Source organism: Mus musculus, chromosome 18, assembly GCF_000001635.26.
Source record: "Mus musculus strain C57BL/6J chromosome 18, GRCm38.p6 C57BL/6J".
NCBI lineage: Eukaryota > Metazoa > Chordata > Mammalia > Rodentia > Muridae > Mus > Mus musculus.
In genome coordinates, this window is record NC_000084.6 from 33177279 (window position 1) to 33198448 (window position 21170).

Genomic DNA, 21170 nt, shown 5'->3' on the forward strand with positions numbered 1-21170 from the left:
AGTTAGACCTCAACATGATTGCCCAAATGAGGTACCTATTCTTTTTCCACTTCTATACATGTAAATAAACACTGGGCTTTTTATAATTTTTTTAATAAATTCACCAGTAGAATTCTATTATTTTATATGTATGCACCTGTGTTTGTGTGGGTGCATGTGTATGTGTGTGTATGTGTGTACTTGTGTGTGCACACATGTGGAGGCCAGAAGACAACTTGAGTTATCATTTCTCAGGTGCTGTCCATCATTTTGGGGGAGGCAGGATTTCTGTCACTGAAACCATGTAGGCTAAACTGGTCGGCAAGCAAACCCCAAGGTTCCACTGTCTCAGCCTTCTCAACATTGAGATCACAAGTGCATACCACCCTACCCAGCTTTTTAAAAAGTTGGGCTTTGGCCATCAATCTCAGGTCATTGTTCTTGTATGGCAAGCCAACTGAGTCATCTTCCCCTCCCTTAATTCTTACTGACATGAAAACCTGTTTCCTTTCATTCCTCATCGTAACACAACTGTTGCTTTAACATTTCACTCCTTAAAACTTCTGCTTACTACCACCTGTTTTGTGCCAAGGCCACGCTCTTTCTGAAGATGACTTTAGTTCGGAAACAAAGGCCTTTTCTCCCAGGAATTCTGGACCTTTTGCCTCGGAGAGCTGTAGTGTTTGGCATCTCATGACTGTAGTGATCAGATTGACACCCTAAGTCATCAAACTGTCTCCTTCAGCTTTCAACACTGCAGTTAATCCCAAAGGCTTGGCGGTAACCTGTTCCTTTACCCCCCCAGATGCTGGGTAATCCGAGCAATTTCCTAAACTACCACTGTAGTGCTACCAAAGGAGCTTTACACCGTGTGCGTGCATGTGTGATTCCCACTCTGTGGCAACTTTTCCATGTTATCAGCTATTTGCCCATCATCAAAGAAAAATGATCGGCATGACTGTGGTGAAAGGCCGTTGGAGGACTGTGACTTTTAAGTTGTCATTGTCTTTGGGTTGCAGAATGGAGAATGTAGGCCCTTCCTGAACCAATCCTGGAAAGCCGGCTACTTCCTCCATGACTAACCAGTAGCAGGCTACACTTCCCTCGGGTTAGAGAGGATAGGAGGGTCAAGGTGAGGGCCCTGCCCAGCCCTCTGTGCTTTGACCTCCTACCTACCCCTTCCTGTGCAGGTGGGTCAGACTTAATGCAGACTTGTGCAGGGAGAGTGCGCTGATGTTGGGTTTTTCCATTTCAAAGTTTCACCCTCTCCCAGATGGCTCAAGGATGTTTGGAACATGCCAGGATTCTCCCATGGAAACATTTCATGAACACAAAGGAGTAATAAGTGGCCTCTTCCTAGAAGCTGCCATTTCAGGAAGCGTTTTATAATTTTCTGTAGCAACCTTGGCTGGCTTAAAGGAAGGATCGAAGATGCTATCTTTTAACTTCCATTTTTTTGCCCACTTGATTTTCAAAGGGAACATGTAAATATATGCCTGGAAAGACTGCTAATTGTCAGGGCTGCCCGCCCCATCCCACCCCTGTCATGACACAGAATGGTCACTTGTCTCTAACCAGTGGAGGCTGGGTAACTCCAGAGCCAACATCCACTTTCCCTGAGTCTCTGTTCCTTTGCTCACACTCTACTGCTTTTCCTGATGACCCTGTAGGAGACAGTTAGGTGAATGTGGCCAGACATCTTGAAAGTAAGGGTCATTTACAAGAATGAAGCGAGTCCATGGCGCTCTTCTGTTGGCTGCCTGTGGGGACTGAATTAATAGTGTTACCTCTATTCTGTTTCAGTCTGAAATGCAAACTCGAATAATATATTAAAGTACTTACTAGTTTTTTGGAGTTCCATTTTATATTAACTTGGAACCCTAATCAATCTGTTTAATGATTTTTTTTTAATTGTCAAGGAAAATTCTGCTGGGAAATCATAACCACAATGTCTATAATATTAGCCACTTTAATTGTTTGGGATTTGTGTGTGTGTGTGTGTGTGCCTTTTTTACTGTATTTTATTTTATTTTATTGTACTTGTAGTTTTTATAGGAAGTTCCACTATTCTTACTCTCTGGAGATGTTTTTATGCTGTCTGTCATTAATTATAACCAATTGCACACCTGTACAAGTAGATTTACTATAGGGAATATAGACAGACTTGAATTTTCTGCAAAAATGTGATTAAACATGCTTGATCATTTAAACGTATTTAATTCTGTTTTTTTTCCCTCCAGACTTTGTGGATTTGAACCATTCTATGACGAGCGAGGTGATCAGTTCATGTTCAGGAGAATTCTGAATTGTGAATATTACTTTATCTCCCCCTGGTGGGATGAAGTGTCTTTAAATGCCAAGGACTTGGTAAGTGTGACCAACAAAATGAGAGAAACAATATTTAGTTAAGAAATAGTAAGGGATATTTTTAAAGTAGGCCACTTTTGACATTGTTATTTCTTTATAACTTTAAGATATTTTAATTTTAAAAGCACATTAAATTAATGCATCTTCCTTATGCAGAACAGAAACCAGACGTGCTTTCAGCCCTCACTAGCTGGATCATCAGAGTAGCATTAGTTAAGGAATTTTTGCTACCTGATAAACATAGAGCCTTTCAAATAACACCGTTCACACCCACTGAATTCTGCTTTAATGTGGGCTATTCACCTAAGTATAGATGTATTTCAAATAAATATGAATGAATCCATGAAACTTTTAAAACTTATTAAAATCCTCTGGCAGTAGCATGAGCCCTATTATGCAACACTGTAATCATAAACAATATCCACTTTATTAATAGAATGTTTTAGGGTTCGCTTTACACTGCTGCACATTCGGGACCACAATTAAGCTCATTAATATTCCAGCAATCCCTTCTAAAGAGCTTTCCCTCTTCTAGTAGAAGGATGCTCGTGTATAATTGAAACAGCAGCCATCATTCCTCTGGAGAAAAAAAAAAAAAGAATGTGGCAAAATAATGGAGTTGATTTTTAATCATAAAAAAGACTTTAGGAGTTTTCTAGTCATAAGTTTGCTAATGCTCACGAAGACTCCCAGCAGAAAGACACAATTAGAGCTGACTCGAGTTTCTAGAGCCCCTTTCTCAGGACTTGTCTCTCCAAATACTTCTCCCTTTTCTCTCAATATAGTTTCACAGGACAGCTTCTTTAGGATCCATGGCTTTCCTCATTTGGGTAGGAAGGGAGGCAGCCCATATTTGTGTATGACATGTGGACATGTCACCCACCTCCTGACCTTCTTTCCTCCTCCTCTACCCCTATCTCAGAGCAGCCCCCACCCTCTCCTGTCCTGGCCTGTGGGACAGTCGAACAGGGACTTGAGGGGCACCTGGAAGAGAATGGGGGACAAAGAAACACAGAGAACGGACAGCAAGACAATAGGTTCTATTCAAGCTGACAAATTTTTATTTTTTCCACCAAGGTTATATACTCATAGGAGCAGGAAGTGGGTGGGGGTCACACTGTCTCTGGGTAATAATGCAATTGTTCCCAAGAACAGGATATTGACTGGGTAAACAGTTCAGCAGGAAGATCAGAACAGAATGGGTTATTAGGCATCTAGCCACAAGACTTATAGCTATTTGTTCTCCATTGACTTCAGGATCTATGTCTATTTATACTCAACTGGGCTAGTACTTTCCCAAAGAGGCCAAGACTTTGTAAGTAAGCACTTATGGCTGACAAGGCAGTTAACATTCCAACAGGGTCACTCCCAACACGCTTCTACCTTGGCCCCAGCCCCAGCCTCCTCTGTGGTGGCCTCCCTGCTTCTTTTTCTGCCCTTCTAAAATATATGCCATAGAGAATCCAGGGATCCCTGCCCTCTACTAACCAGCGCTTGCACTTCAGACGTGCACCCCTTTAGCAAGCATCATGCAGAGAAAGCTGCATGAAATCAAGACTCAGATGTGTTTGCTCCTTATTTAACTTGCTGTTTGATTTTGATCACCTGTTTTCCCTTCTTTACTGGGTTTTTAGAGCTAGAAAAGACCTTGGGTTTTAAATGATTTGGGGGCATCTTACTTTACAAGACCAAAGTCTAGAGAGACTCTGGAGTCCTCACAGTCTAGGACAGATAAGGAGCTTTCCCATAATGGAGACCCGAGTTTGAATTTTCAAGCTCTTCTAACACTGAAGTGCTTGACCTTGGTGACTAAGTCTCTGAATCAACTTAAGTTCTTTACTTGTGAATCAGAACAAATCATTCCCAATCCATCAGTGTCTGTGTGCCATAAAAAAAGTAGCTATAGGCATAACCAGGACATGTGGGTCCTTGAGTCTGGGGAATGCCTCCCTCAAACCAGACCACTGCTTTGGAGCCCAAGGCTAGGGATTATTTCATTTGTTGATCTTCCTGGCAATTCATTATCTGTTCATCTTCAGGAACAAGAGCAAATCTTCCAGAATGGGATGCTTTTAGATGAATTTAGTCATGCCCTGCAGGTCACACTCCTCAAGCCAATGACTTAATTCTATGCTATAGTGGCTTTTATTCTGGCTCTGAACTTATTCCTTCAAGTACTTTCAATGAGTATTTTAAAAAATGGACTGTAGATCTCAACAGTGTCATAAAAGAGTGTTCAATAAGGGTTTGAACACTAACCATTTTGTCATTTAGTCCCCACTGAGGGAATGATGTCATTGGAGTTCTGCGTTCTAAGCGAGCTCACAGTGTGTGTGGCCTAGAATTATGCAGATGCTGGTTCATCTCAGAAGTCATTTGGTCAGGAGATGAGCCAGGACCTAATCGTTTGAACTCCGAAGACAGGAATCTGTGAGATTGAGGCCAGGGGTGCTGTGCGCCCTTGTCTTCTAGAATTTCCTTAGCTGCTGCTTTCCTGAGGTTGGTCCTACTCCTGAGGGTGTGTGGACTTGGTGCTAGTGATAACGGAGTAGCCAGACTTTCACAATGTGAAACATCCAATTTCTATAACTCTATATTTCTTTATGATTGCAGGTCAAAAAGCTCATTGTTTTGGATCCCAAGAAACGGCTGACTACATTTCAAGCCCTCCAACACCCATGGGTCACAGGTAAAGCGGCCAACTTTGTTCACATGGACACTGCTCAGAAGAAACTTCAAGAATTCAATGCTCGGCGCAAGCTTAAGGTGAAGAATCTGTTTTTGTTTTGGTGTGTGTGTGTGTGTGTGTGTGTGTGTGTGTGTGTGTGTGTGTGGTGTGTGTGTGTGGTGTGTGTGTGTGTGTGTGTGTGTGTTGTGTGTGTGTTGTGTGTGTGTGTGTGTGTGTTGTGTGTGTGTGTTGTGTGTGTGTGTGTGTGTGTGAGGTGTCTTGTTTTCCTTTAGTATTATATTATTCATTTTCTGTGACACCAGGAAAATCCTTGTGTTTAGAGTTTGTAAGTACTGACATAAAGCCACTTAGGTGTTTTTGTTGTTGTTTTGTTCTCTCTCTTTCCCCCTCTCTCTCTTAACAAGGGAAACACTTGAAGGAATAAGTTCAGAGCTGGTATAAAAATTGGAATATGTTTAAATCACTCTGTATGTGTCTGTTTGTGTGTGTGTGTGTGCGTGGGCGCATGCGAGTTTGCATGCTTGTATAAAACGTTCTCTGTGTGTCATAGTATGCATGTGCAGGTCAGAGGACAACTTGAGGGGACCAGTTCTCACCTTTCACCTTAACCCAAAGATTGAACTCAGGCTATTAGGCTTGGTGGCACGGGCATTACTTAACCTACCAAGTCATCTCACCAGGCCTCAGCAGATGCATCATTGCTCCTTCTTATCTGAATAAGGCACTAAGAAACTGGCATTTATTCAGAGAGTTTATTATTGTTTTTTAGTAAATTATTTTATTTACATTCCAAAAGTTGCTCCCCTTTCCAGTCCCCACTCCCTGAGTTCTTCACTCCCTCCCCCTCCCCTGCCTCTGAAAGAGTGCTTCCCCCACCCATCCACCCTCACCTCACCCCCACCAGCATCCCCCTTCTTGGAGCATCAAGTTTCCACAGGATTGAGCTCATCCTCTTCCACTGAGAACACACAAGGCAGGCCTCGGCTACACATGTGCCCGGGGCCATGAACCAGTCCATGTATGCTCCTTGGTTTTTGACTTAGTCTCTGGGAGCTCTGAGGGGTCTGGGTTAGTTGACACTGCTGTTCTTCCTATGAAGTTGCAATCTCCTTCATCTCCTTCAGTCCTTCCTCTAACTCTTCCATATTGGTCCCCAACCTCAATCCAAAATTATATCATCCTGCGTGAGGTAACCCAGATCCAAAAGGACATGAATGGTATCTACTCACTGATAAATGGATATTAGCTAAGAAGTTCAGAATACCCATGATACAACTCACAGACTGTAGAAGCTTAACAAGAAGGAAGGCCCAAGTGTTGATACCTGAAACCCACTTAGAAGGGGAACAAAATAATCATGGGAGATAGAGGGAGTAGAAAAGGAGGGTAGGATCAAGTATGGGGAGAGACAGGAGGGATGCCCAGAGGGCCAAGAGAGTAAATCGAAATATGCAGCAGTGGGGTTAGAGGGCAGGGGAACCTCCAGAAACCAGGGCTTAGAGAAGCTATCAGGACTCAGGGAGGATGACCTTAGCCAAAATGCCCAACAGTGGGGAGATGGAACCAGAAGAGACTACCCTCAGTAGATAGACAGGGCCCTCAGTTGAGGCAGGGACCAGCCACCCATCTTCAGAATTTTTAACCCAGAATCATTCCTGTCTAAAGGAAATGCAGGGACAAAAATGGAGCAGGGACTGAAAGAAAGGCCACCCAGTGATTGGCCCATCTTGGGATCCATCCCATGCATGCACACTGAAACCTGACACTATTACTGAGTCCATGTTGTGCTTGCAGTCAGGAGCCTGGCATGGCTGTCCTCTGAGAGGCTCTACCAGCAGCTGACTGAGACAAAGGCAGATGTTGAGAGAGTTTTTAAGCTGTAATAATTGGGAAACAATTTTTAGAACTAATCCACAGTGTAGATAATTGCTAAAAGAAATGATATAGAAACTATCCATCAAAATAGATCTATTTTATAGACTATAAGTTAAAATAGTGACTAGGTACATTTAAGGCTGACAGAAATGAAATGCATAGATGATCCATGGTTACATTTTGAAATGATCTGTGTTAAATAGCATTGGCTTAACTATTTCTGAAGTTTGAGCACTAAACTCTTTAATTTCCATGATACCAACTAACATTGTGTATCTAGTGTTCCATGAAACATCCTTTTATATATAAGGAATAGAGAATACAAAATGTTAGACTCTCCAGGACTAACACATTTTACTCACCCCTCCATTTTTCATATAATTAAATAATTCTAATTTGGAATTAAGGAGGTTTCACTGTTTGGTCTCCAAATACATTTTTATCTGACAACCAATCTTGAAATAATTTACTTAGAAAGACTCAACCATAACCTACAAAACAAAGTAGAAATGACACTACAATTGGCAATTTCCCCTGGGAACACCATTTAGTACTTTTCTCTCTCCAATCAGGCAGCGGTGAAGGCTGTGGTGGCCTCTTCTCGGCTGGGAAGTGCCAGCAGTAGCCACACCAGCATCCAAGAGAACCACAAGGCCAGCTCGGATCCACCTTCAACCCAAGATGCCAAGGACAGCACAGATCTTCTGGGAAAGAAAATGCAAGAGGAGGACCAAGAGGAGGACCAAGTGGAGGCCGAGGCTTCAGCCGATGAGATGAGGAAGCTGCAGTCCGAGGAGGTGGAGAAAGATGCAGGTGTAAAAGAGGAGGAGACCTCCAGTATGGTGCCTCAGGATCCAGAGGATGAGCTGGAAACAGATGACCCAGAGATGAAGAGGGATTCAGAGGAGAAGCTGAAGAGTGTGGAGGAAGAAATGGACCCCATGACTGAGGAGGAAGCCCCTGACGCGGGACTTGGGGTTCCACAGCAGGATGCGATTCAGCCAGAGTACTAAGCTGGCTTCCTTTAGGTCAGGGCCAACCCCAGCATTTTATGCACTCTGTCCCTCAGCAAGGCGGGGAAGCATGATATGCACTATAGTGATTCTGTTTTGAGGTGCAAAAAAAAAACCCATATATACCAGTTGGTAACCCTAATGTCAGTGCATGTGTTTGCTTTATGAAATAATGACATTTTCTATGGCATGTAATGGATACCTAATACTGATGAGTTAAATTTGAAATTTCTAGCAAACAACGCAACACTTAAACATTCTCAGCCTTTGGTGGCACATATTGAAGTGAAATGGCAAACAGACTTTGAAAGCTTAGGCATCCTACACCCACTAGAAGTCTTCAAAGAGGGCAATTCCTTTGAACTCAGCTAAAACCAGCTGGAGGTAGAGGACACACTCCCATGACTTTTCAAATACTTGCAGTGGGAAGGGCCGAGTAGGCCGTTTTAAAAGTAGGCTGAAGATGGTTATAAAAGATAACCTGTAGAACGTGCAAAAACATCCATGTACAGTGTTGAGAAGTTGAGTCATTCTTACAAGGCTCTGAGTCCACAGTCCTCTTAAGTGTATGCAGAGAATGTCTTATTTTTCTTTAGTATACTCTATAAGAATACCCAAAATGTTCAGTATAAAATTCTGCCAGTTTACAATTCTTGGGAAATTAATTTTTAAACTGTGCCGCTACTTTTCCTCTACCTGCCTTTCAAATAAAATACCCCGCAGAGTATACAGCCTAGGAAAGAGGAAATTTAACTAAAATGAGATAGAATTAGGCTTTGGATGTACCAAGATTAACTCCTTTTCATTTCTCACAAAAATTTGCATTTGTGAGCTTATATGATATTTTGCATATCAGAACATTTTTATGGATACACTCTGCAAGTAGCAAGTTTCAAGTTTTGGAAAAGCCCATTGTACAAGTCGAGGCCAAAATGTCTGAATCTTATAACAATACATTCAATGGTTAGATTACTTAGTACTGAGGTTGTTAGAGTAAGGAAATGTTAGCACAGGATATTCCCCTCCACCTATGTATACATACTGTTCATTAAAATTCACTATGAGAGCTAGGAGCTTTTCCAATGGAGGGGTTTACACATTTTATAATGTTGAAATATGTTGAATATATGCCAAGAAATTTAGCATAGTGTGAACTTTTTTTTTTTTTGCCTTAAAAATAAGCAAAACCAAAAATAAAATAAAAACACATCTTGAACTAGACCTCGGAGAGGGCACAGCATTAGATCTTAGTTAGCATGATTTTCTTCTTAGAATAATTGGGGGGGGGGGTATACGAAATCCAATACCTCAAATTTTGTGTTTGAGTGAAAATGAGCACTTTATCAAAATAGCTGTTTAATATTTTGTGTGGATTTTCTTGACTTAAAAAAAAGTATTACTTTTAAAGTCCAAAATGGGGGCAGGAAAAATGAATAGCACAGAATTTTTTTTTCATTAAACTAATAATTTGTTCTGACGCGTTCAGTCACACTGGGAACTGACGTTCTATCAGAGGTTTCTCCAGGCTGTTAGAGTGTCAGCACTTCAGCAGGTCAAGCACAAACCTCTGACAGCTTTTGGGGAAGGAGACAGTGTGGTGCTTTGAGCATTTTGTGAATGGGTCCTTGACAGGCAGCTGACTAGGAGGGCATCATCTGACGAGGGTGATTCTTTTCCTGTTGACTTCCATTCACAGTGTTTATGCTCCTCCTCCTGTTTGAATTCTTCCCTCTTGGAAGACCTCATTCTGAGGGTCATAAAGGGCTCCCTAGTTTTAACTTTTAAGAGTGCTTTGTTACGATTTCCATTTAGGAAGAGCAATTCCCTGGTGTAATTTTCCTCATCAAACTTACCATATGTATGGTGAGTTTCCCATATTTGGAAAGAGTAGAGAAGACTAGGGGGTCTTGTTAGAAGATGGCATCTAAATATCAGAACATATCATTGCTCAAACCCAGCCCAGGCCTTTCTTCATCCCAGCATATGCTGAATGCCTCGAATGACCCTGTAGGCTATAGGAAGAGCATTATAAATGCCAAGGCCTCTCGGATCTCAGAATCAGTTGCTTAAATGATTGTATCTCATCCCTTCTTGGTGGAACTCAAGAGTTCTAGCACAATTCCCTCCCTCTCTTTCATAACCTACACATTTCACTAGCTAAACATCATGAGTAGGTTTCATTTGTAACTGGTACACTAAAGATTAAGTCCTACTAATACTTACAACCTTTCGCTCAAATCATTCAGAGATTCCATCTAAGAATAATTATTTTACCCACTTAAAAGAACAATCAACATTTATATTGCTTGTTAAAATTATATTATCTATTTCAAAGATTATGTAAACTGAAGGAAGACAGTCTTAATTTGAAAGAATACGTTCTAATATTACTCTTAATTGTTAATTGTCTTTGTTAGGGTTTTACTCCTCTGAAGAGACACCATGACCAAAGCAACTCTTGTCATGGAAAACACTTAATTGGGGGCTGGCTTACAGTTTTAGAGGTTCAATCCATTATCATCATGGCAGGAAGCAGGGCAGCATCCAGGCCAATATAGTGCTGGAGAAGAGACAGAGTTCTACATCTTAATTCAAAGGTAGCAGCAGGAGACTCTGGATCACACTGACCAGATTTAAGCATATATATAAGCGGGACATCAAAGCCCTGCCTCCACACTGACTACCTTCCCCTAACAAGGCCACACCTCCTCCAGTAAGGCCACACCCCCTAAATAATGCCACTTCCCATGGGACAAGCACATTCAAACCACCACAGTAATACAGTCACAAAGCAAAACAAAATTTTAAATTTCAGCAAATAGCAAATATGCATTCCAAGGTGGTGGGAGGCAGAGGCAGACGGATCTCTGAGTCCCAAGGACAGCCTGCCTGGTCTACAGAGTAAGTTCCAAGACATCCAGGGCTGCAAAGAGAAACCCTGTATCAACAAAAAGCCAAAGCCAAAGAGCAACAGAAAAGTTACATTCATTATTGGTTTTTATTTCAAGATCAGACATATAGCTTAACGGGGTTCTTTCACCACAGAGGACAGTCTGCAAATTTTTTTCTCCTATTTAGAAAGTCCACCTGTGCTTACAGTGGTTTCTCAAACTGTTAGCCCTCTTGCCACAACAGCACATAAATGAGAGATTAGAATAGAATGGTTACAAAGTTATCTTCTGAAATAAGTGTTTATATTAAAAAGTATAATAAGGTACACATGTAAAAACAATTCTCAGACAAGGTTTTATTATGAATTGCAGGCTGGCCTTGAATTCACTTTGTAATCTAGGCTGACCTCAGACTCACACAGTGATCTTCCTGCCTCATCTTTCCCTGGATCTGGGGTTATAAGCATATGCCACCACTCCCATAACCATGCATGTATCTTTAGATTTTCTATTAGCTACATTCTAAAAAGAAAATATGGAATTAATACTATATTTTAATCCAGTATACACATATTATTACATCAAAATTAAAATTAATAAGATAATTTGAATCTATTTTATACTGTTTCTAAATTAACAGTTTAAGCATGTTTACATCGGGCGGTCATGAGCCACATTAAGCCAGTGGTTCCTATGGTAGACATGCTAGTCTAGCCTAGAGCACTTTTCTTCGGAGCAGAGTAAGACTTGAGTTTCTATGGTCAGATCTGAGCTGACTTAGTTTTCCACATTGGTGAGTTGGTGAGCAGCTAAGATGCAAATGTTATAGGTGTAGATGCATAAATCCTGGCTACCCCTGGACATGCATTTTCTTAAATAAAAAAAAGTGATCTGTGTTATCACATCAAAGTAACACTTCCTTACACATTGTCAAAGTGTATGTACTGGTCAGAGTCCAGCTTATCCCCATTTGGCTCTGGAAACCTGACTGTACCCCAGTTTCCTGAGTACTGCCAAAGAGCCAACAGAATTCCCACTTAGCAGAAATTATTGTGGGCCCACCGCGTGTCACCACTGAGCAGCCTATATACAGAGTCCATTCTCTAGACACTGAACTCAGCTGGACATCATCCTCATGTATGCAGGCAATCTTTCCAGAAGCCTCCTGGAAAATACAGTTGCATGGTGGATATGTTAGTTGAAGGTGGTGATATGGCAGATACCCACAAAATGGAAATGCCATCATGTCTGGCATTTGTGAAGCCTCATAGAAGGAACTGGTCAACACTGACACTGACAGATTTTTTAAAAAAGACTTTTGGAAATTTTTACATACTGATTTTAGAATAATATCCTAATCGTTTTATTGGCAAATTTATAGAGAAAGAGCAGCTTGCCTTTTAAAGGGACCTTGATTGCATGCCATTTGATATTTTGTAATGTAGAATGTTCAGCATTTTTTTAATTGGCTATTTCCAGTATAACACAAGGTTGCTAATTGTGAGCTGCCTGCAGGTTGAAGCTTGAAAGAGCCATTGTATTTCATGGTTCAGTTTTTATTACACAGAAACAGCTGGTTGCATTTCAAATTGGAAAAAGAAAAACAATGCCAGAAAAGACAACACACTTCTACTTTGGAATTGTTCTTATGAAGCCAAATTAAAAATAATTTTAAAAGAGGTCATCAGCGTGAATTAGCACAGAACAGTCAATTTCGGGATTATGATGCCACTGTGTGATTGCGAAGCACTCGTCTGGCTGTCGAGGTTTATTTGAGAGAGCACAAAGTTTCCAGACATTACTTATGCAATGAGATTTGTAATAGCTTTGTAATTACTGTCCATTAGGTCACACCCCAATTTCCTTAATGTTTTCCACTGATACATTACCAATCAGCATCATGGCTGACATCTGAACAAATTCCAGTTGAACACTGCGGAAGGTTAGATCAGTGTCTGCAGTGTTTGTTTTAATATGCAAATAGAGTCCTATGTTGGTGTTTATAGCCACACGGATGAAAACGTACAAAATTTTCTACCTAAAAATTTTAAGACACTTAACTTTCTTATAAAAAGGTGGCTCTCTAGTTTCTTGAAAGTGAAGGTAGGATAGAAGAGGGAGAAGAGAGGAGGGAGGAGGGTAAAAGAGAGAGAGGGAAGGGGTAGGGATACATAGATTAGTAACACACTCAGTGCTGCACTGATCAGGAGGTTCACATTTCTTGTTTGCATTCAAAGATAAGCTTCTGTCATTTCTCTTTGGGAATATCACCTGAGGTCAAATAACATAGACTCAGTCCAATCGTTTTTCACTTACCTTGGAAGGCAGTAGCAAACAATTTATGATTGGCTAAAATCAATTTTCATAAATGATCTGCGACAGATTCAGAAAGGCTTGACACTATCTGTTCCCAGGCATCTGGTCCAGAAGTCCAGGTCAAAACCTTGTCATAAAACCAGACTGCCTGGCATTATTGCAGGAATCAGCTTTAAAGATCCCCAGCATCTGACCTAGTTAGACTCAAGTACAGACCCTCCATGCTCTGAAGGACTGTCTCTTTAAATCCTTCACTGTTCTTGACCAAATGACAAGAAAAGGGAATTCTGTCAATCACGTTTCTTTGTGTGTCCCAGTCGGGGTATTGTTTTATCCATCCAGACATCAGCCTCACTTTGGAAATGTGAAGTCCTTTAATTTCTGGTAGGAGCATTCTACACTAACTAGAGGAACAGGTTTTAGGCCTCAGGTTGACACACTGATGAGGAATTCTAAGACTGCAAAATCACACTGCTCATAATTATCTTCCTTGTTTTGTGAAGATTGACTTGAAAGACCCATAGATATAGATACTTACGTCCAATTTAATAATTACTTTGATTCATTGTATTGAAAATGACGAATATTTAATCTTCAGTCAAATTAAATAATCTTATTTTCCACCTAAAAGGTTACTTCAAGATAATACTCGCTGGGCAGTGGTGGCGCACGCCTTTACTTCCAGCACTTGGGAGGCAGAGGCAGGTGGATTTCTGAGTTTGAGGCCAGCCTGGTCTATAGAGTGAGTTCCAGGACAGCCAGGGTTCCAGGGTTCCACAGAGAAACCCTGTCTCAGAAAAAAAAAAAAAAAAAAAAAAAAAAAGATAATACTCAAAGAGGCTTCACCTCTTTGAAACTGCTTATTGAAGCTATCTCCAAATCCTGATAGTTATGGATGATAAAAATCTTCTAGATGTGCGCTTCCTTTGTCCTGTCTTTGAAACATGGATAACAATATATTTTGTATATGACACAAATATGACCATAATTTGAAAATTATCATTGCATAATGCCTACTTTTAACCTGACCTGTTTGGTATGTCTGCTTAACTAACTGTATATTATGTAACTAATAGGCAATTGTTCTGATTACTAAATAGCATATTCATGATTGATATCTCTCCTGGCCATGGCATTCTTGGTCTCAGTAATATTTTATGACCATCTATAAACCCAAAGAGATTTTCTAAATTTTAAGTTCTTTGGTTGAAATGGCACAGAACTTTTGTCATTCTATGTCCAACACATATTGCTTTTCCCCTTAAAGTCTATAAACATCTCATGAGTTTGGTGGCTGGGAACAGTGACTTGAGTACAGATAAATCTAATGAATGAAAGTTACAAACAAATGGGCTATTAGGGTGATGTTTTAAGTTAATAATCATACCATTTGTATTCCAATAATTTTTATATCTTGTCATTGAGATAGATATATTCTCTAGTTTCTTTGATGTGATAAACACCAGGACCAAAAACAAGGTAGAAGAGGAAAAGTTCTATTTTATCTTAGATGCTCCAGTCTACCATGAGGGAAAGCTACATCAGGACCTTATGGTAGGCACCTGGAGGCAGAATGTAGCACAGAAAGCATGAGGAACACTGTTTCCTGGCTTGCTCAGCTCTTACACAGCCCAGGGCCCCTGCCTATGGATGGTACTGCCCACAGTGGGCCAGGCCCTCACATCAGTTAGTTATCAAGGAAATGCCAAACAGCAAAGCTCAAACGTCAGTCTGATCAAGGCAGTCTCTAATCCAGACTCCCTCATACCATTTGGGGACATGTCCAGCTGACAGCTGAAGCTAACTAGAGCATATAAAAGTACATACATGTAAAAACTTTTCCCATAGGGTTCTCCAAAGAACTAAATTTAAATCCCCACAAAACAGTTTTCAGAACTTAGGCAAACTATAGTTTAAAGAGCAAATTTTAATTAAGGACTTAGATTGTAATTAATTCAAACAAATTTTATTATAATGGTCAGATTCATTTTATGGGTTTTTTTTTTTGTCTATTTGCAAATTACTAGAATAGCATGATTCCGTCTTTTTCTGATTTTTCAGCAGAAGACCATACAATCTACATTACCTAAAATGTCTATCTGGCCCTTTATAGGAAAAACAAAACTCAGTTTTTCTCTACCCGTCATGCTCTGCGATGACCTTAGGAATCCCTTTTCCACACTGTAGCTTCTTTTTGCCTTAGTTAGATTCTCTCATTTGCTTCTTAGAAGTTAGGTGATCTTTGTTTCATGTTGCAAATGGTCTCACAACTGCGTAGGAGGCAAAAATTAAAATTTCCATGTAGAACAGAAAATGTAAAGTCACATTAGTTATTTCTTAAGAAGGAAATTGTGTGACTTGAGTTAAAAGTGCGTGTTCAGATTCTTCATTGTTGAACAGGTTTTAGAAACTTTAAAGACACGTGGATTAAACAGAAAACCATAACCAACACTGCCTCGTGTCATCGTCATGCCCTATTGCTTAACAAGCTTCAGATGAGCACTCATTGGCTCCAAACCTCAAATGCAATGAAATGATTTCTAGCAATTCGATTTTCACAAACATTTAGGAAGTGGTGTGTTGTTCTATGAAAATGACTTGCTTGCCAGCAGTTCAGGGAATACAGCCACCTTCATTTTTAAAGTTATTTTCCTTTACCCACATGTGTTTCTCTGAGTGTTGTACTTCTCATGTGAAAGGAGCCGTTAGTACATAGTTTTCTAGCAAATTTAGAAACCCTCTAGTCTATTTCTCCCCTGACAAATTACCATTCCAAAATATCTGCCTTAAGGGAACCAAGTAGCCCAGTTATCAAGGGAACTTTAGACATTTGTGACTTTCCTTTCAGTTTGACTGTCAACTTTGTAACCACAAAGGTCACAAAAGATATACTGAGTAGGAGACCTTTATTCGACCTACCACTGGGAATAGTTACAATAACCGGCATATTCTTTTCTTTAAACAGTTGCAGCAATCAGTAAGATGTTATAGCCACTGGGATGTTACAGAATATGGGAACAGCAGGGCAGTGGTGGCACATGCCTTTAATCCCAGCACTTGGGAGGCAGAGGCAGGCAGATTTCTGAGTTCAAGGCCAGCCTGGTCTACAGAGTGAGTTCCAGGACAGCCAGGGCTACACAGAGAAACCCTGTCTCACCGCCCCCCAACCACCCCCCCCAAAAAAAACAAACAACAACAAAAACCAAAAAACAGAATATGGGAACAAATGACAGAGTCATTCTCTGAGCCCCGGTGGTTAACAAGGGTAGGAGGCAGACTGCTGGAACAAGAGAGGGAAAGGTCACTTAATATTAGGATTCCACATTCTTATCTGCCAGTCTTCTAGGGTGGCTCAGAGTTTGAGGGCAGTTATTGATATACTTCAAACCTTAAAATGAGTTGGTGAAAATTAATATCTAATTTTCCTTTCAGAAATTATATAGTATAGCTTAGAGGATATCTGGCCTACATGGAAAGCCACGGTTAAGGGCATGACTCACTACCAGCAAAACCCTTCCCAGAAATAGACCATTCCAGGAACTCTACTTCCCATAGTAAATGTTCACTGATGAGCCCTTACTTGCAATACAGGAGTCAGAAATGAATTAAGCACAGTGCTGCCCTTCAGGGGGAGCCTTTTTAGTTGGGAAGAAAAGGCAGGTAACCACACATAGCCTGTGCTGAGTACCTACAGATGGTAAGCTCTCCGGGGTGGGAAAAGGGAAAATGGTCTCACACCAAAAATGTGCAAGGCAAGCTTCATGGGAACACAGCTAATATTGAAGGATGTACCAGTCCCTAAGGTGGAGAAAAGGGACATGTTTGATTAAGGAATGGCCAGACCAGGGTGGAGATGCACACTTCAAGGAGGAGATTAACGTGGGATGAGGAAGGCTGAGATACCCAGTGAAGTGCTATCCAGTGTGGAGCAGTCTCAGATCTCATCTGAGTTCCTTGCTTTCTTACTCTGGACAGATGCCGGTGAAGCTCTTCTGCAGAGCACCTACCCCTACGACTTGGCTAGCCTCCTGGTACATAGCTAACAGGATAAAAATCACCCAAGATATCGAAGACATGTTTGCAACTCCACAGCTAATCTTCAAACCTCAAGCTGGTCCTGCCAGGTTTTTAATTCTTCAGTCTTCTCTCCAGTGTATATAATCTATACATTTATAACTATAAATTATATAAAATCTAAGGAATTTATTATATCTCTTATTGGAGGCACTATTTTTCCATTCATCTTCAAGACACCTTTTTAAAATTACCCATTAGAATTAGATTACCCTGTGACTACTCTGGCTTGTACATCTTCACTTATTTCTCGTGATATTTGTGGATAGTAGATGGCTACATTCCTCCAGGATAAATAAAATGAGGAGAGGTAGAGACAAAGACTGTATCTCAGTTGAAGGGGAAAGATGCTAAGAAATAAAGATGCTGTGGGGACACAGACCAGGTTAGTGGACACTAAGAAAGGAACACTTGCTAGGAGGGGGTTTCTGGCTAAGATGGCATTATCTGAGACACTCTTGTTGATAGTTTGTCAGATATGAAAAATACACTGATGGCTGTTGAAAGCCTTTTGGATTAATGGGACATAAGTAGCTTCAACAACAACATGGAAGAATACAGAATACCACCATATGAAAGAAACACAGATTTCCAATAGTCTGGATCACAACTCATTGACCCAAAGCAAGAGCTCATATGACTTGGAGGAGAAAGTCTAAGTACCTTAGTTTACACAGCTAAGACTATGGTTGGCTTTTTCACTTTCTAACACAAAGTCCTAAGAGGGAGCTGTAAACATTTCATTTTCTAAATGTGTCAAAATGGTGCTATTGATTCCTTAATACAAAGATAGAATTATAATATTTTTAGGTGTGTTAAGCCCAGCTTGGCTATAAATGTAAATACATAAAATGTTTGCAAAGCCTTCAACAAAAACATGTCCATTTGCTAACAGTTGAGGTACTGTGTTCTTCAGTGTGGGTGACTGACCTGAGTTTGCATTTTCTGTTAAAGGAACAGGACAGCCACTGGCTCTCTCTCAACTGCCAAAAATCTCCGACATTTGCAGCTCACTAAGTTCTCCTTGGATGCAGGTTGGACAATCCAAGTCAAGGATTAAGTATGCTCATTTGGTGATAGTGGGGGTGTTGGCCAAGAACTTGGGGGATGTGTGCTGTGAGCAAAACCAGTGCTGCCAGACTAAACTTTAGTGAGGTCCAGTGTAACTGAGTTCACCCAGACTGTCAGAACATGCCAAAGGAAGCTACCCAGTACCTTGCAACTGGTCAACCTGTGAAAGAATCTGCATGTACAATGTGACAATAAATCATCTAAGAGCCCACCAGAGCTTTGCATTCTGTGATTTGAACAGTTACCGTGTATCAAGGGCTACCATGGACACCTCAGAGGGGCCTCAGAGGTGAAAGTCACAGCTGAATTCCTTGTTCTCCCATTCTCTCAGGTAACACTGAACTTCTTCTTGAGTGTTTTTATATACATGCACACCCAGGTATTTATCTTCTAAACATTGTGAAGTCAATAATGCGAGGAAGCGACATTAGTAATTATTTCACCCAGTAAACCCATCAAAGGAAGGCATCACACCTCCGAGGCTGACTGCTAACTTAAGTTCATGGTTATTGCTGCCCACTGTTCAGTCCAGTTCTCATCACTAAAAAATGCCAATCTACTGGACACTGCATCAACTTGTCTGGAAACTGACTTTTCCTAATGAAGATGAGAAGACAAGGGAGAAAACAGGAAACTACCACAACACTTTCCAAACATCATTGTCTTTTTCTCTAGTATCAAGTTTTACTTACATATTTGCAAAGCTTTCTGTACAAATCAGTATATTAACTTTTTTTTAAATGTTGCCCACCATTCTGTCCAAGATCCCTCCTTTGCTGAGAAAACACAGATATCCTAAGGTTGAGGCTCAGTTGAGGAAATGGAGGGAAATACTTGAGAACTTATGGGTTCCACAAGACTACTTGATGGTCATATATTTACTTCATGGTCAGCTTTGAGATCTCTTGACTTCCCTTAATAAAGTCACCTGCCCTGTACTGAAATTTCATCAAAGCAAAAATATAAATAAGATTATAAAATGGCAGGTGCCGCAGACCCTCTGGGTCCCTGGTCTGCGAGGAACGGGATTTCTTAGGCAGATGGGCAAAAGAGTCAGATGAAGTGACAATCAGGCACACACAAGAGAGGTGTTGAATCTGAATGTAATGTTCTGGTTGAGCTTCAGACTTATATTACAACGAATTATCAGAGGATACAAATCACAAAAAGACAAGATACACTGAAATTCACCAGTTACAGCAGAAAGGAATTTGCAGGGACTAATTAAATGTTTACATTAGGGATAACAAGCCCTGCCTAGGATCAGCCTAATGCCAGGCAAGAATTTCACACTTTAAGGTTAAAAGCATCAGGGGGTTGTTAACTCTTGACAGGCCTTAAGAGTAATGTGTTATCACAGAGCTCTAAATTCTTAGGTCTAGTAAAACTTATCCTGTCTGGAGAGTTCCCCCTTATCAGGGTAGTATATCAACTTATACTTGACATGGAATGTAGCCTGTAGTAAAAGATTTCTATCTCAGTGAGACTTTTAGTCTCTTTCTACAGACAGCTGAGTAAATGGCAGGTGCTTTATTGTTTTATGGTAGAGCTTAATTAGTTACTGAATAGGCTAAGCTCCTTGCTGCTATCTGGAATCTAAGAACACTGGGAAAAGGCTTTAGCTATGTTAGAATACAATCTTAAAAGGCATTTACTATAAGGTAATACTATATAGAGTGCACGTGAATCTATACACTAGACTAATGTGGTGGAAATTAATTTTATGGGTTAGAGGAATAGCCAAAGATCCGGGAGTAAGTTTCCTTGAAACTCTTTCCTCATGAGAAAGCTTTCAGACTTTCATCTGTCAAGCTGACTCCACCGGAGTCCCTGGCAGGCAGGAAAGAATCCTAATGAACAAACATCTTATTTTGTGTATGTCTGCTTCTATGGTTTTATTTAAAATCCTCCAGTTCTCCATCCACCCACATCTGCTTCTCTGCATTTTCTTACCAGTTTTCAGATGAGTTGATGCAGTGTCCAGGAGATTGACATTAAGTGGCGAGAACTGGGCAGCAGTGGGCTTCTTGCTTCTCATTCACCACACGTAAGCAAGAATAGATATGTGTTCGTTCTTCCCGGATGCATTTGGAGTGTATTCTTTTTTAACAGTTTTGGGTTATGTCTTAGTTACAAAGCCTATGTATAACCTGTGGGCATTTTGCTCACCACAATAGGAGTATGGCCATAATGCAATATAATAATGCCAAATAACAGCAGGTATTGGTTAACCTGAGGGAAAATTCCCTCACCTCATAAACTAGGGGAATGATAGCTATGTAGCATCTGTCATTAGAAGTGGTTCCAAGATGTTTTTTAATCCAGCAAGACAATACTTTCATTACTATGTTAGGGGAGGGGGCATCAGAGAAATCTGACATACACCCCCCAAAGCTCAACCTGTGAGCATTGTTACAGCTGGTTATCTAAAGGCACCAAAGGCACACACTCCAAGAAGCTGGGAATCCTTATTCTTGCTCTCAGCCACTTTTTAGAGCTTTCATTATAGTGGAGAGTGGGGACAGAGACAGAGAGATAGACAGAGTGCCATGTCTTTGCCTTCTTCTCAACTTGAAAGCACCTGCAAACAATCCTCGGGCTGCTCAGTTTTGTCTTAAGAGAAAGATCAAGATGACTGCACAAACATTGGTTCTTAGAGTCTTCAGTTGAAAAAACATTCATGATTACCTATATCCAGATGTTTAAGTCCATTCTAGCTACAATAACAAAATATCATAAACTGGCCAGATGATAAACAAACTTATTTCTAGCACTCTGGAGTAAAGTCCAAGGTAAAGTGCCCGGAGATTTGTCATCTGACTCAGGTGGCCTTCTTACTGTTCATACATGACAAGAGATACTAAATGAACTCTGAGAGTGTCCTTATCCCTGACC

The 21170-nt window shown here is 40.6% G+C and overlaps 1 protein-coding gene across 6 annotated transcripts in view; it reads left to right on the forward strand.

Annotated features, from left to right (window-relative positions):
- The window catches only part of Camk4 (calcium/calmodulin-dependent protein kinase IV), a 260827-nt gene extending 242338 nt beyond the window's left edge, over window positions 1–18489 (forward strand). For all 6 annotated transcript variants that reach the window (XM_006525544.4, XM_030250297.1, XM_006525543.3 and 3 more), the window contains 3 exons: window positions 2220–2346; window positions 4960–5112; window positions 7483–18489. In XM_006525544.4, coding sequence (XP_006525607.1) covers window positions 2220–2346; window positions 4960–5112; window positions 7483–7923 — 721 coding nt within the window. In that variant the 3' untranslated portion in view covers window positions 7924–18489. The remainder of the gene's footprint in view (window positions 1–2219; window positions 2347–4959; window positions 5113–7482) is intronic.
- The last annotated feature ends 2681 nt before the right edge of the window (window positions 18490–21170 follow it).